This window comes from Agaricus bisporus (genome assembly GCF_000300575.1).
Source record: "Agaricus bisporus var. bisporus H97 unplaced genomic scaffold AGABI2scaffold_2, whole genome shotgun sequence".
NCBI lineage: Eukaryota > Fungi > Basidiomycota > Agaricomycetes > Agaricales > Agaricaceae > Agaricus > Agaricus bisporus.
Genome location: NW_006267355.1, coordinates 1,539,406 through 1,552,901, shown reverse-complemented (window position 1 = coordinate 1,552,901; position 13,496 = coordinate 1,539,406). Strand labels below are relative to the sequence as shown.

General features: G+C 48.2%; 6 protein-coding genes across 6 annotated transcripts in view; 4 read left to right on the top strand and 2 right to left on the bottom strand.

The window, feature by feature from the left end:
- Positions 1 to 92: 92 nt before the first annotated feature.
- On the bottom strand, positions 93 to 3,484 carry AGABI2DRAFT_115296 (hypothetical protein; the record flags this gene model as incomplete). The annotated part of the gene is made up of 14 exons (XM_006458221.1): positions 93 to 150; positions 186 to 390; positions 448 to 823; positions 871 to 1,069; positions 1,124 to 1,330; positions 1,383 to 1,478; positions 1,531 to 1,647; positions 1,743 to 1,990; positions 2,048 to 2,148; positions 2,199 to 2,511; positions 2,560 to 2,787; positions 2,838 to 3,150; positions 3,193 to 3,316; positions 3,370 to 3,484. The coding sequence occupies 14 exons, from the start codon at positions 3,482 to 3,484 to the stop codon at positions 93 to 95; spliced, it is 2,700 nt and encodes an 899-aa protein (XP_006458284.1).
- A 125-nt stretch (positions 3,485 to 3,609) lies between these two features.
- Positions 3,610 to 3,951, top strand: AGABI2DRAFT_148777 (hypothetical protein; the record flags this gene model as incomplete). Its single annotated transcript, XM_006458220.1, has 3 exons — positions 3,610 to 3,648; positions 3,702 to 3,801; positions 3,917 to 3,951. The coding sequence occupies 3 exons, from the start codon at positions 3,610 to 3,612 to the stop codon at positions 3,949 to 3,951; spliced, it is 174 nt and encodes a 57-aa protein (XP_006458283.1).
- A 625-nt stretch (positions 3,952 to 4,576) lies between these two features.
- On the top strand, positions 4,577 to 7,095 carry AGABI2DRAFT_183365 (hypothetical protein). The gene is made up of 8 exons (XM_006458219.1): positions 4,577 to 4,707; positions 4,757 to 4,813; positions 4,873 to 4,942; positions 4,993 to 5,619; positions 5,677 to 5,796; positions 5,850 to 6,373; positions 6,441 to 6,548; positions 6,604 to 7,095. Exons 2-8 carry the CDS (start codon positions 4,780 to 4,782, stop codon positions 6,867 to 6,869), a joined length of 1,749 nt encoding a protein of 582 aa, XP_006458282.1. The 5' UTR covers positions 4,577 to 4,707; positions 4,757 to 4,779; the 3' UTR covers positions 6,870 to 7,095.
- Positions 7,071 to 8,981, bottom strand: AGABI2DRAFT_176697 (hypothetical protein). Its single transcript, XM_006458218.1, has 8 exons — positions 8,972 to 8,981; positions 8,763 to 8,918; positions 8,525 to 8,707; positions 8,410 to 8,468; positions 8,223 to 8,355; positions 7,967 to 8,167; positions 7,302 to 7,915; positions 7,071 to 7,250 (listed from the first exon to the last, which is right to left on the bottom strand). The coding sequence occupies exons 3-8, from the start codon at positions 8,590 to 8,592 to the stop codon at positions 7,243 to 7,245; spliced, it is 1,083 nt and encodes a 360-aa protein (XP_006458281.1). The 5' UTR covers positions 8,593 to 8,707; positions 8,763 to 8,918; positions 8,972 to 8,981; the 3' UTR covers positions 7,071 to 7,242.
- A 560-nt stretch (positions 8,982 to 9,541) lies between these two features.
- On the top strand, positions 9,542 to 12,372 carry AGABI2DRAFT_115293 (hypothetical protein; the record flags this gene model as incomplete). The annotated part of the gene is made up of 10 exons (XM_006458217.1): positions 9,542 to 9,712; positions 9,769 to 9,786; positions 9,846 to 10,008; positions 10,056 to 10,125; positions 10,176 to 10,446; positions 10,503 to 11,112; positions 11,195 to 11,250; positions 11,297 to 11,826; positions 11,876 to 12,074; positions 12,124 to 12,372. The coding sequence occupies 10 exons, from the start codon at positions 9,542 to 9,544 to the stop codon at positions 12,370 to 12,372; spliced, it is 2,337 nt and encodes a 778-aa protein (XP_006458280.1).
- A 416-nt stretch (positions 12,373 to 12,788) lies between these two features.
- The window catches only part of AGABI2DRAFT_63176 (hypothetical protein), a gene marked incomplete at both ends in the record, with an annotated part of 2,860 nt that continues 2,152 nt past the window's right edge, over positions 12,789 to 13,496 (top strand). The window contains 3 exons of the mRNA XM_006458216.1: positions 12,789 to 13,059; positions 13,112 to 13,242; positions 13,296 to 13,458. Of these exons, the coding sequence (XP_006458279.1) occupies positions 12,789 to 13,059; positions 13,112 to 13,242; positions 13,296 to 13,458 (565 nt within the window). The remainder of the gene's footprint in view (positions 13,060 to 13,111; positions 13,243 to 13,295; positions 13,459 to 13,496) is intronic.

The following is a 13,496-nucleotide window of genomic DNA, read 5'->3' as shown; positions in this document are numbered from 1 at the left end:
CTTTCATGTTCCTAATCGGGTTTTTCACGCTGCATACTGTATTGTAACAATATGTATGACAATCAATATTTGACATGTAATTGCACCAAAATTCAGAGGTATTCGGACCATGAAAAGCCCTCATTCCATGTCCAACCATGTCCCCAAACTCTATAACTATGATGAGTACTGCCTGCCGAAACAACAGGCTAAAGACTTGCCCGGCTCCTGTGACTCCAGCAGCTCCAAGTGCATCCGTTAGAAGGCCAACCATAATCCACGAGGGTGTAGTGATCCCTGTCCTTATTGGAAATAAACGTCCTATTCTTTCAAGAGCGGCAATATTATCCCCAATCATCAACATCATCAATGCATCAGGGGTGGTTGGGTGGGGATGCAGTAACATTATCCCTATATAAGTGATCATTAATACTTCGAACACATTGATGGATGTAATGATTCGGTTACCGGTATTGGGATGAATGTTAATGAATCGACCATTCAATGTAAATTGACCGTCTCTCATAGATATTGGCAGCTTATTTTGTTCGAGAATACTCTGAATGACGGGGTCCCTTTGACTACCAATCAAGACGATATTACACTTCGGCCAGTGTCCAACACTTTGGGGGTCAACTACTTCGTAATCGGGACAGATGCAGGCGTCTAAGCGGTGGTATACTTGCAAGTCATGGGCCAATCGAACGGCCAGAGAAAGTCGGTTATCGCGCTGATGAGAAGTCCCAGCGGTGAGTGGTATAAATGTGATTGGGCCTTTAGTGGAGAGAAAGGTCTGGAGGCGTGTGGGAGGAGACGGTGGAGAGCTCGTTTCTATCGTCGTTAGCTAGAATATGTCAACCCCAAGAGTGCATAAAGGTAACAGTCACATACTTTCCATTTATGCGAGGAGTGATCTCGCTCAAATGTGAGATTCGGCCCATGGTTCATTGCATCCACTTCAACCTTGTTTCCGTCAATCAAAAAGGTATAGGGCGATTGGACTTGAGAAACAGAGAATTTTTTGACGTTGATCGTTTGCACTTCAAAGATACCATCTTGGTTTCGAGGGACCACCCTAATCCTTGCCAGCCTTCAAAAAATGATGAATTTTCACTTCGGCGCCGATGTAATATAGCAGACCTACCTCCCAAGACGAGTGACTTCCTCTATCCTCCAACCTTCCAGTGATCCACTTTCCTCTGGCCTAAAAGCAGTCAGAGTAAAAGGCTTGAGAACCTTTGGGCTTTGAGGATGTTCATTTGGTTTGAGTACTCCTTGGATGAACTTGATAACCTGACGGTTGTTAAAAACTGTAGGATACCAATGGCCCCGTTCGGGATCCTCCTTCATGCTAAGTATCTGCGTTGACCAACTGAGCTCCGACAGCAGCTCAAAGTACCTACGTGGAATTTGATCCAGAGCCATCAAAGAGGGACCATGTCTTCAGAACGCTAAAGAGCTCTCTGCCATGCCAAGTAGGGACATTGTCGTCCTCACCCCTGTTGAAAAAGTACCTTTAGTTTGAATGTCGGTACCTAATTTCAGACTTACCCGTGGATGACTAGCACCGGTTTATGAGTCAGATTTGTTAGAAACAAATCATTGTCGTCCGGTGTCAATGACGATTCCAATACAGCACGCAATGATGGATCTATGAAATGAGCAGATCTAGGTAATTCAAGAAGAGAACGAGTTTTTCATATTTCAGCGTCAAGTTGAGACACTCTGTATACAACGGTGAGCCAACACACTCTCACCTAGACATGGTTAACGGCACGTAAGCTTGTGACTTGATATATCCGGCAGCAGGCACGAGAGCGAGGATTCTGTCGGGGCATCGAGAAGCAAGCCACCAAGCACCCTGCCCTCCATTGGAGTGGCCCAAAAGAATGACGGGCGTCCCGACCTTATAAGATGTGTCTTTCCATACCGAAATTTTATCAAGAATGCCTGGTAGAGCGTCAACCGAGTCCCACGCATCTTGCGCACTCGGACCATGCCAGTCCAGTCCCTAGAGTATCTCGATGTATCGATAAACTCAGGTCGGTGTTATTGTATTCTGACTCACCCATGAAGTCCGACCACTCGGTAGAATTGTCCAGCTAACATCGCTTGGTGGTATGGATTCAGCCCAAAATGTTTGGTTAATTATATCCACACCCGCGCCATCTAAAATATATCAGAATTTGTCGTCGATGCATCGAAATTGATTTACGTACGCAGTGCCAAGATAGGTGGATATGCTATCTTGCCCTGACCTGTAGGTGGTACAGCCAGAAAATTGGTAGGAGTGGAGTCGCCAGAAAAATAGGTTGCCTTGATACTCTGATGATCACACGATCGTATCGCACTTTTGTGCGTGATAGCAAGGGAAACACGAATAGAACTTTCTTGACCTGACTCGCTAGACTCTGTGACAACAATCTCAAGCTTATCGGCATGAAGTGGTCGGTCCTGTGAGATCGTAAAGGATACAACTCGCACTTGCGTCGGGGCAAGCTGGACTGCTTGTTTGAGTTTAAGGCTCACCCCCTGTATGCGCGTCAATTACTTTATATGGATAGATAGGCGTATGCATACCGGCGTTCTGGACTCAACTCGAGTGATACTTAGCCAGTCCCTTCGACTATTCCTGAGTCCGACACCGAGAGCTTCACCGAAGGCGTAGCCGTCAACAAAGTCACATAATACTTCTTGTGATGGCTCATGTTGTATTGATTCCGGGAGACATTCTAGCTCCACGGATAGAGAGATAACTTGGGTTGGCACTTCGGTGTTGTTGCTGAGGGGGTCTCCGAAAAGCCTGATCTGTGGTAACCAGTGTTGGCGACTATAGAGCACTACAGTCAACTGTTTACCTCGTATTCTCCGCTGATGAAGATGTCATATCTGCTTGTGGCCGTGGGATCGGGGGGTAAAGGGAGGTCGACCATGCGTGGAAGAGCCCGTTCTAGATCGTATATATTGCCTGCATACCACTCTGGCACCATTCCAGTTGGCTTGATAGGCAAAATACAGAAGTATGATCCCTGCTTGAGCTGAACAAGAATCCTGGGAGGTGAAGAGCCTGGTGCTGCTTCGGCGGGTGGGGTTACGACGAGAGTCCCCCGAAGGAGAGCGTGATGTTGGAGCGCCGCCCAGCCTTCCGTTCGACGAAGACTCCCCCATCTGCTACTTCAGACGAATGAACGCGTCCGTGAGGATATAAGGTACCTGATTTGAGGGAAGGAGACTTCCAGGACACCCTCGTCTGATAGCCTTGTTTTGGACCAGCAGACACAGGCATAGTCGGCATAAGAGGAAGGCCATGTTCTCTCATAATCAATGGGTTCCCGCACTTTAGATTGTTGTCCAGACAGTGAGGAATGCAGGTAATGCGATAAAGCTTACGATCAATAGGGAACGATGGCGATAAGAAGTGTTGTTCGCGCGCGTGAAGCGGAAAAGGTCCAAGAACATCCCAATCTTTCAACAGAGTCAAATTCCATTGTTGCTGGCCTTGCATCTGGGTGTGGTATAAGAGAGGGGGAAGTGGCGGTGTTGTTGGCCTGAGGCATTCAAGACAAACAAAGATACAATCGGTGCGGCCCAGACCATCGATCTCTCTTCATACTAAGGTACTTATCTACCATGTCGAGTCGACAGGGCGGGAAGCTGAAGCCGCTGAAGGTACGACGGGTTAGGGAGGGAGGTGTGGGCTGTGCTAACGGATTAACGGGTAGGCACCTAAGAAGGAAAAAAAGGACGACACTGAGGACGACGCTGAGTTTAAGAAAAGAAAGAAGGCGGAAGAGGATGCGCTGAAGGCAGCTCGAGAGAAAGGTATGTGTGCTTCGATCGGCTCGAACTGTGCTTATGCTCATGGATTTGCAGCGCTCAAAGGTATGGCCACGAGGATGGCAATCGTGGCGTACGATGCTGACGCTGACTTTTTCAGGAGGCCCGATGGGCGGGGCCGGAATCAAGAAGTGAGTACCCAGCCTGCTTTGGGGGGACCCTGCGCTGACGGGTGTGCAGGAGCGGGAAGAAATAGCGAGGGATGGGGTGGTATGGAGTTTGGTCGTGTTTGTGTACAGTAGACTTGCTCGTCTGAATCGACTCGCATTCTCTTCTATTCCACGCAAAACTCATGCTGGGCCCATTGCAAGGCCTGCCGCCCAATTCACCGCAGCAGCAAGGCCAGCAGCAGCAGCAACAGCAACAGCAACAGCAACAGCAACATCAGAATCCACCCAATGCCATTCCCCCTCCCCCGCCTCAAAATGGCCAGGACGTCACGCTTTCGGGCGTCCTGCATTTTCTGCAGTCAGAATGGAGACGCTATGAACGCGACAGAAACGAGTGGGAGATCGAAAGAGCTGAAATGCGGGTCCGTCCCATCCTTCCCACCATCTCGTCGCGCCTCTCAATTGCAGAAACCTTCTAGGCTCGAATCGCCCTGCTAGAGGGCGAGAAGCGATCGTTTGACAATGTCAAACTCGACCTCATGCGTCGTATCAAAATGCTCGAGTTTGTGTTACGCATGGAACGGTACTCCCGACCCTCCTTTGCTCCTACTTATTCCCTGACGTGGGCATCCCAGCTCAAAACAACTCAACCAGACTTCGTCCCAATCAGTCCCTCCCTCAAAACTCGCAACCATTCAAGCACATGGCTCTTCAACAGGATCCAAGGATGACTCCGGAAGTCACAAAGAGGAAAGCGGTGGGAGTTCTCCTCGAAGTGAAGGTGCGTCTATCAAAACTCCATCCACAGTCAATCTTGAACTAGTTTGAAGACTCTCCCCTTCCCGAAAGTCGAATGTCGAACAATGGTCTTGTTTTGGGTGCTGGAGGTGGGCCTGTCCCCCTATCATCATATTTTTTTTTTGATTATGCAAAACCACCACCGTAGCTGGTCTCAGCAAAGCTCCTCTAGGACGAGATCCAAAGAGCAGGGCTCGTAGTCGCGACTATCTCAAACAGTACGGTCTTGTCGGCGTCCTCTTTGGATGTTAATCATGTTTTCGTTTAGGTGCCTGCAAGAAATTTCCTATCTAACTTCTCCCCAAGCTATGAATCCGTTACCCAACCGACCCCTACTTAATAACTCGATACCCCTTTCGCTTCCCAACGTCCCTTCATTCGAGCAACTTCCATATAACGGGAGGCCCCGTAAGGTTTTGCCCGAGGGAGGAAAAGAGTTCCCACTGTTAAACGGTATCAATTCAGCTTCTGGTTCTTCTCCGACACCTCCAACATCTGGACCTCAAATTCCTCTCCCGGAACGCAATAACCCCTCAGCTTCAGGCAACCAGTCCCTGGGCCCCGCTGCTCCATCGACTTCGATCCAACGGGCATCCCCTCCCAACGCTACTGGCGACAAAGAGGGAGATTCGGACACGGATAGCAGGCTAATAACCGCCATCTACCGCCCCGATGAAGATGGCGAGTGGAAAGAAAAGTTAAGGCAGTCTCGAGAACAGTCAGAACAGGCGCGACTAGCGAAAGAGAACCAGACAGGTGTTCATGCTTGGGAGCTACGACGGGATGATGATGACGACTTCAAGGACTCGGAAGCCGATATAGAAGAGGATGAATCCTCAGTTGTAGGGGAAGGGGATGATGCCAAGGTCTGGAGAGCTAAGCGGACGCTCCGAAAGTCAGTGTGCTCGTGAAAATATTCATCTTGTGTCATACTGATGGCGTCCTGTGACAGTCATTTGGATGCTGTCAGGGCAGTAGCCTTCCATCCTAGTGAACTATGCCTGGCAACAGGAGGTGACGACTGCACCGTGAAAATATGGAGGATGGATATTTCCAGCCTTGCGTCGTCTTCGTGCGTAACCCTTCAATAAAACCTGTCCTCCAACTTGATTCAGTATTTCATAGTGCCCGACCGACGACTGAAGTTGAACCTCAGCTTACACTCCGCGGCCATTCAGCAGCAATCACGCGACTAGTCCATTCTCCCTCAAAACAATTATTATATTCAGCATCTTTGGACTCCTCTATCAGAGTTTGGGCCCTACCTGCTCCCTCTCATACCACTTATGCTCCCTATGACCATACCCGGGTGCGCGGAGAACTTATCGGCCACACAGATGCCGTATGGGATCTTGCTTTGGTCAAAGATGAGAGTACATTGATCAGCTGTGGAGCAGAGGGGGCCGTGAAAATCTGGGACGTAAGCGGACCATCTGGCGGTGGCTCATTAAAATTGTCATGGCGCTGGAATGGCCTCGACAACGATAATGATTTGGAAGAGGACACCGATGTACCTGGGGCGACATCTGTTGAAGTTCTCAAAACAGACCTCAAAAGAGTTGCAGTGGCATATCAGAACGCGGTTGTTAAAATTTTCGAGATCGAGACAGGCAAAGAAATGATCCGTCTCCCGAGTGATACAACGTATGGTAAGTCATCTGTCTTAATAGCAAGAACAGCAGCCTCTTAGTGTTCATCGTTTACTCCCTGTCAAAGATGGCACACCCGCGACACAGATCAATAGCATCGCTTCACATCCGAATATGCCTATTCTCGTAACCGCTCATGAAGACAAATACATCAAGATTTTCGACGTTCTCACAGGTCCGAAGCAGAATTTCTTGTTTCATGGTTACAGCGACTGACATGGTGTCTTTAGGACACTGCACGCATTCGATGCTAGCACACTTGGACGGCGTCACGTCTATTTCGATCGATGCATCTGGGTTTACATTGGTCTCCGGCAGTCACGATTGCTCCGTCCGGTTTTGGGATATGGCTGGATCACGATCATGCATGCAAGAAATTACAAGCCACCGCGAAAAAGCTCGTGAAGGTGTCCTTGATGTTGATTTCCATCCTTCTCTCCCGGTTATGGTCAGTGCTGGGGCCGATGGCGTTGTTAAGCTGTACGCCTCATCATGAGCATCGAGGCCCAGTAATTTGTTGGCCCCTTGCTCTATAGACTTGTTACATACTTGGGACGGGAATTATTTTGCATTGACCATGTTTGTTATCCTTGTTTACCTTTTCTCTCCTTCATGACTGTTATGTTAAGTCTGCGCTTTCACTGTAGCAATAATACTGCTTTCGGAGTCACGTTGCTGGATTCAGGAGGTCTCCAAGAGTCTTCAACAATCATGTTCAGGATACAGTAGGTTTAAGCTATGCTACAATGGTTGCTTAGAAGTACAAAATATACATCCTCAGAGTGGGGATAGATATTGAAGAGAAAAGCTATATTAACGAGGCCTATCCCGTGGGGTTCTACTAGGATTGATGGATGACGGGAAGTGGATCATATGTCTGTTAACTTGTATGTGAACAAAGAGAGTGAGATACTTGTGTCAAGCTTACTGATACGCATTCCCGGCTCGGCGCACTCAACTTGAACGCCCAATTGATGAGCTTCCAAAAGCTTCTGGACTTGTGCCTTGATTAAATGCCGGGTTGGATGCGGCTCTTCACTCCCAACCATATCATCTTTACAGTGCATGATGTAGACGGAAAGTCCATCGAGTACATGCACTAGTCCTTCGTTTTCGTCCCTGGCAGACCCGGATTTCTGACGTTTTCGAGCGCGTTCCCTTGAACTACCAAGACTTTGACGATGATTCACAACTTCTTTTGCGAGGGCAACTAACTCGGCTACTAAATGCTCTGGAGTTAGATGTCCATGGAGCAGTTCATCTGGTCGTCCTGAAGGCCAAGAACATTCAATAAAAATAGCCCTAAGCTTGTCGGGGATCTTTGACGCCGCTGCGCGCCAGACGTCAATGGTACGCGGATCCGAAGCCACTGAATCCGGCTCTACATCGCCGAAAAAGAGAAGCTCGACAGAAGAAAGATCGTGGCGAATAAAGAAAGCCGAGGACACGTAGTGGTTGCCCTCATATGTCCCATGGTTGAGTGGGAAACTACGAACTGAAATGAGGGGGTGAACAGGATAGTAGTTCCCGTCAGACTCCAAGCTACATTTCATTAGGTGTGTGGAAGAATAGAAGGGGAAAGAAGGAACACACATTTTGTACAAAAACTTGTAGTCCTCGTCTGATTCATCCCAAGACGCGAGGTTGGGCCAAAGGCGATCAGCAAAAATGAGTTCTAGGTCTTGTAAAGTCTGTTTCGCAGCATAGATGCTCTTTCGTTGACCGCGTAGGGAACCGGCAGAGATGACTAGGCTGTTTATATGGTCCAGATGAGCGTGTGTGATAAGGTAAGACCTAAAACAAGAAGAGTTGACGGACAGAATCGTTAAGAAAGGGAGGCGATGGATACCTAATGAAAGAATATATTTCATTGGCTGTGTATCGCCGCCTTTCTTCAACCGAGTCGATTTTACTTGACACACTACAGTCCAACAGCCGAGGATTTTGTCTGAGTAGCTGACGTAGGGTGCCTTGGCCTGAACCTGTGTACCCTTTTAGTCCTTATCGTTGTCAGTGATATCGCCATCCCTTCCCACCTGCTTCAAGAGCCACGACGCCGTCTCTCCAATCCGCATCGGCTGGTTTCAGAAGATACCTAGGAAGAGTAATTAGGAGAGCAGTCGCCTCTGGAATGATGAAAGGTTAGTTCACCCAGATAAATTGGTCTCGTCAGGCCCTCCCCCAGAGCCCACAACAAGCAGGTCCAAAGCAATAGCCATGGTGAAGATGTGACTTTAAAGGACCTTCTCGTGCCCTTGCTTTAAGTATGAAGCGACGGTCAAGCGAGTATCTGAGGCAGCGGGCGGGCAGTCGAAGGAAGGACGCGAATAAGTCCTATAAATGCTATGGTATCAGTATAGGGTAGACTTTTACCAAGAGAGGAACGGACTTGAAGTTTTGACGTTTTGGGCCAGCAGAAGGCGGACTACTAGAGGGCTGGCACCTGGTAGATATCGTAGAGTCAGGGAAGCGTCTAAGACGTTTGAAACTGCGGCAATCGTTGAGATCTTGATCGAATATAGATTTGAAGCACGAGTTCTGACGACTGGATGGAGAATACATATAAGATGAAAGCCATTTCATCGACGATATACTTACTTTAAGCGTGATGACCGGCTAGAACAAGACTAGACAGGGATATCCTGGCCTCCACCTTGCCTTATATATAGACTATATTTATGGGCTCCAGACCGAGTTGAACAAGGGTGTTGTTATCCATCGTGCCTCTGACTCATATTGAACAATGCTGGGTACTGAATATTAATGATCTGAATCAGGTGTCCCGCGAAGACAACGAATGCAATAGTAGCTTGACATGAACGACTTACCACGGGCCTTTCCATAGTATTCCGAGTCTTGTCCGCAGGCAGACGATGTGTCTTTGTAGCGGCCTTTACGAAGGTCATTCGTTGTTCTGCATGCAGATTGGCACCGAGCAGTCAGGCGCATATAGTATCAACACAGTACGAGTACCGGAGAAACGACCAGAAATCAAATTACCGGATCGTAAGTACTTAGATCATTATTGACCTAGCCGACGGTTAAACTCTTGTATTCGAATTACCAAAACTAGTCAACCCTTAACATTTACATTGACAGTAAATTGTTGAACCTCCGTCAAAAGTGACCTATCTAACAACCATTCCGCTGTCACGGACGACTTGCATTATGTCTCAACCTGCGGACAACGACAAGGTTACGAAACACAACGAAAGACTTTTCGGCATATATGAAAATCACTTGAAAAGTTCGAATGTCAAAGATTACACTGAGACCGCAACAAGACTCACTTCCTGGCTGGGAGATACCAAGGCGTATTACGCGGCTGCGAGGCCCATGGTGTGTCTACTCCAGTCCTTTCCGAGGCTGGTCTCACTGAAATCTGAATTCAATAGATAATAAAGCTTTTAATAGTGCGTGTCGAGAGAAGAATGGCGTATACCACTCTATTACCTACATTTCCCTGAAACAGATCGCGCAAATGACTCTTCGCGGTGCTGTCGGGTATCCTTTGGATATCAGCGTGCCGTTCATGCCCGTGCGGTGGCTTCAACACCCCATGACGTCCAGCTATGTGACGTTAATTCAGGCTATCCGGCCCTTTCGAGAACTGTTTGTGGAAACACCTCTGAAACGTATGCTTCTACAGTACTTCATTTGTGCGTCTCTGATGCTTTGCAAGATGCTATTACCTACTTGTTGCAAACCGTTGAAGGCATTGCTCTGTCTCCTGCCACTCCAGCGCCGTTAAGGTCACGACGTTCAGACCGTTAGCTTGACGTTGTTCTAATTTTGCTTGAAGTCAGCAAGCAACCCTCCAGTCCCTTGCACCTACTCCCCGGACTGACAATTGTGTCAAAGAATTGTCGACCAGGGATCAAAAGTCACGTCCAGCATCACCGCAAGACTCTCAAAGCATTCAAGTGCATAACTCAAACCCAGGTGCTGCATCAACTCCCCAAGTGAGTGATCAACCCCTAACTGGGTCTCGACATTCCACTGGCGAAGCGGAACAAGCGTTTCCAAATTCTGCATCTGCATCTGACCTGCCTAATACGGCAGAGTCTCAGAGGGTAATACTCCAATCAGTCAATGTCTTTCAGTGCACAGTCTTGACACTCACTGGTAGAGCACCAGTTCCGAGATCACTTTCATTGGGATGTCCCATAAAACGGTGGCCGAATTTCAAGATAATGCGTCGACCACTCCTCTACAGGGTATCCAAAGTTCCACTGGTGCTACGAGACAAGGACTGAGAACAAAGAAATCAAAGAAGATCGATCTCTCAGCGTTTGTGCAGAGCGACATCCAAGATTTCAAACAAAGGCAGGCTCAGGCTCAGCGTGGGGTACCTGACGCTGTCCCTATAAAAAGAGAACCAGAAATTGAAGAAAACCTCGTGAAGTCTGCTAGGCAATTAGCTGATGCTAAAGGAATCGAGTTTGCTAGTCTCCAACCTGCGATTCCATCGGTCGCCCAATTACAACTGTCGCCCAGTCATAATCAACTGCTACATGGTGTCGCTGAACCAGTACCACGATCGCCACAGGGAGCTGCCCAACAAGTACCACTGCCGCATCCAGAACTTGTCAGCCAAGAAGCTAGTCACAACCTCAGATATTCAGAGTCGTCTGCCCATCTTACGACCTCTCCGACGCTAGGACAACATAACTCTAAGCCTGCAGATATATCCCCAGTTTCAGATTCCCAACCCGGGGTGAGATCATCTATCCCGTTAGGTATATCATTTTTCACCGTCATCATTGCAATGATGTCTTTTCTAACCATCTTATCCCTTTCATGACGGTTCTCGAACTACAGATAAAGCACCGACTATATCTGCAGGCATCCCAGCGCCGTCTCTTACTCTTCCTTCGGTTTGTCGTAATTCGGACATCTCGGCGCTTGACTCATTTTGAGCAGCTTTCTACAAACGCTCAATTGGCTCCACCGCCATCTTCCACATCCACTATCACCGATCATCTACCGGACACACCAACAACCGCAACACCTACTGCGAAACTGCTGGCCGGAGGACCGATCGCTCCCTCTATTGTACCAGGCGCCATTGTCGATGCGCCACAATCCGTCGCTTCCGTAGAGGTTCAGACCTCTTCACGAACTCAAACTATGCGCCCACTATTGATTTCCGAAGATTCCAATCTGGCTCGATTTTTCAAGTTGTATGAGAAATTCACCTCAGCCAAACCTCATCCAAACGTCGAAGGTAACACGGAAGTAGGGGAAGAGGGCGGAACGCAACAGAGGACATTTTTAGCAGACGATATGGCTGCATTTAATTTGGCGGAAGAAACCCCAAAGAAGCAATTCCAGGTCGTTGCATTCACCCGAGGAGGAACTCAGGACTCGTTGACAGAAATAGCGTTCAATCTGACACAGGCAAACATGGATTATCTTTCCAAATGGCTCAATAAAGAGGTATCGCAACTTAAGTCAGTTCGTTGGTCTCTTGCAATGGATTGCTGGTGACAAAACCTTCAGAGACACAGCGTCCAGTTATTGTCTGTCACTTGGGTGCTATTCCTCCCGTGAGCTGTTGGAAAGGCTGGGAAAGCAATTGAATCCAACGTTTGAAGTTATTGCTTCTATGCCATCCGTCTGGCCTCACAGTGGAGGCTTATCCATGAACGTCAACTTCGGCGGCTCGAGGAAGGATTTACCGTTGGCTCCGCCACTCGTCGTAAGGACCTTCTATCCGAGTAGGATCTTTGGCTCACCTCATTACGTAGATCACTGCAGATGGATATGTTGATCTATCAGAGTTCGCGCTACTAGGGAGAAACAGTATAACCATTCATCAGGAAGAGGAAGACTTTTCGGACTACACGTTCGTGCTTCATGCTCACAACCCCACGCTTGGGCAACTGCAGGAGATTATGCGACAACGCAAGAGCGAAGTGGAATGGAAAGATTGGCTGGTGGGTGTCACCCAACCGTTGCATATCGACGTGCCACCGCTGTCTCTCGCTCCCTTCTAAGTTTCAACGCCGTACACGATATGTTGTCAACATTAGGATGTAGGTTAGTGTCTTTTTATCACTGGAGTAATTTTATAATTGTGTTTTCGTCCACGTCGGCAATTTGGGTAAAATGGTGATACTTACACGCCGAGTCTTGTAATACTGAACAAGTATGTTAGCTCAACTGGGCACCCTAACGAGTCTACTTAGTTACCGTTATACCAAAGGGACAAAACATCTCGCGGTGTATATGTGGATTGAACTCCGCGTTAACGGAGCATATGGAAATGCTCGTTCCTCGTATGTGATGCTATGAATTCTATCGGAACTTAGGCCTTAGGCTTGAGAGTTTCAGTGAGCCTTGCGCCTCTTGCTTGATAGGCTAAGCCCTGATGCTTACCTTATACCGAAGACTCCTCTCTAACACAGTGAACATGGGCAATCATGATCAAGAAGAGTGGCGCAAGGCGCTGGAAGAGCTCCCTCCAACGCCAGATAAAATTCCTGCTTTTTTCTTCGCACATGGATCGCCCACTTTGGCATTTCCAAAGGGTCAGCGTAACGATCCCCTGATGGATTATCATGGCCCAGCGGGTAGACTTGCTGCCTTCTTGAAGGATTTCGGACCAGCGCTGTTGAAAACGTACGATCCGAAGGGAATAGTCGTATTCAGTGCTCACTGGGAGACATCAGAAGAACGACAGGGTGGGTTCATTATCACTTGAAACACCTCAGTAACACAACTCAGGTATCACAGTGACGGATTATGGTGATAATCAACCTTTGCTCATGGATTACTACGGTTTCCCTCCGGAACTGTACGAACTCAAATTCATCTCCCGTGGCGACGTAAAATTGTCTCAACGAGTCGTCGAATTATACAAAGAAGTGAGATCCGGCGAAAATGCGCAGACATTATATTTAATATTTACTTACGATAGCACGGGTACGAGGCAAGGACTACGTCTAGGCTAGAACCCCGCGGCGAGGACGGCCGTGGCTTCCAAGGGTCTGGCCTTGATCATGGAGTATTTGTGCCTTTCCGCCTGATGTTCGGAGAGGATTTTACGAGTATCCCGATAGTTCAAGTTTCCATCGACGGCAGTATGAGCCCGGAAAAGAACTGGGCATTAGGAAGGCGA

Excerpts from the sequence above, each read along its gene's own strand:
- AGABI2DRAFT_176697 (XM_006458218.1), bottom strand. The coding sequence starts at position 8,592 with ATGGCTATTGCTTTGGACCTGCTTGTTGTGGGCTCTGGGGGAGGGCCT. Across the intron at positions 8,356-8,409 it reads CGTCGTGGCTCTTGAAGCAG|GTTCAGGCCAAGGCACCCTA; the intron begins GTGGGAAGGGAT and ends AAGGGTACACAG. Across the intron at positions 8,168-8,222 it reads GAAATATATTCTTTCATTAG|GTCTTACCTTATCACACACG; the intron begins GTATCCATCGCC and ends TTCTTGTTTTAG.
- AGABI2DRAFT_183365 (XM_006458219.1), top strand. The coding sequence starts at position 4,780 with ATGTCGAACAATGGTCTTGTTTTGGGTGCTGGAG. Across the intron at positions 4,943-4,992 it reads AGTCGCGACTATCTCAAACA|GTGCCTGCAAGAAATTTCCT; the intron begins GTACGGTCTTGT and ends GTTTTCGTTTAG. Across the intron at positions 5,797-5,849 it reads TCCAGCCTTGCGTCGTCTTC|TGCCCGACCGACGACTGAAG; the intron begins GTGCGTAACCCT and ends AGTATTTCATAG.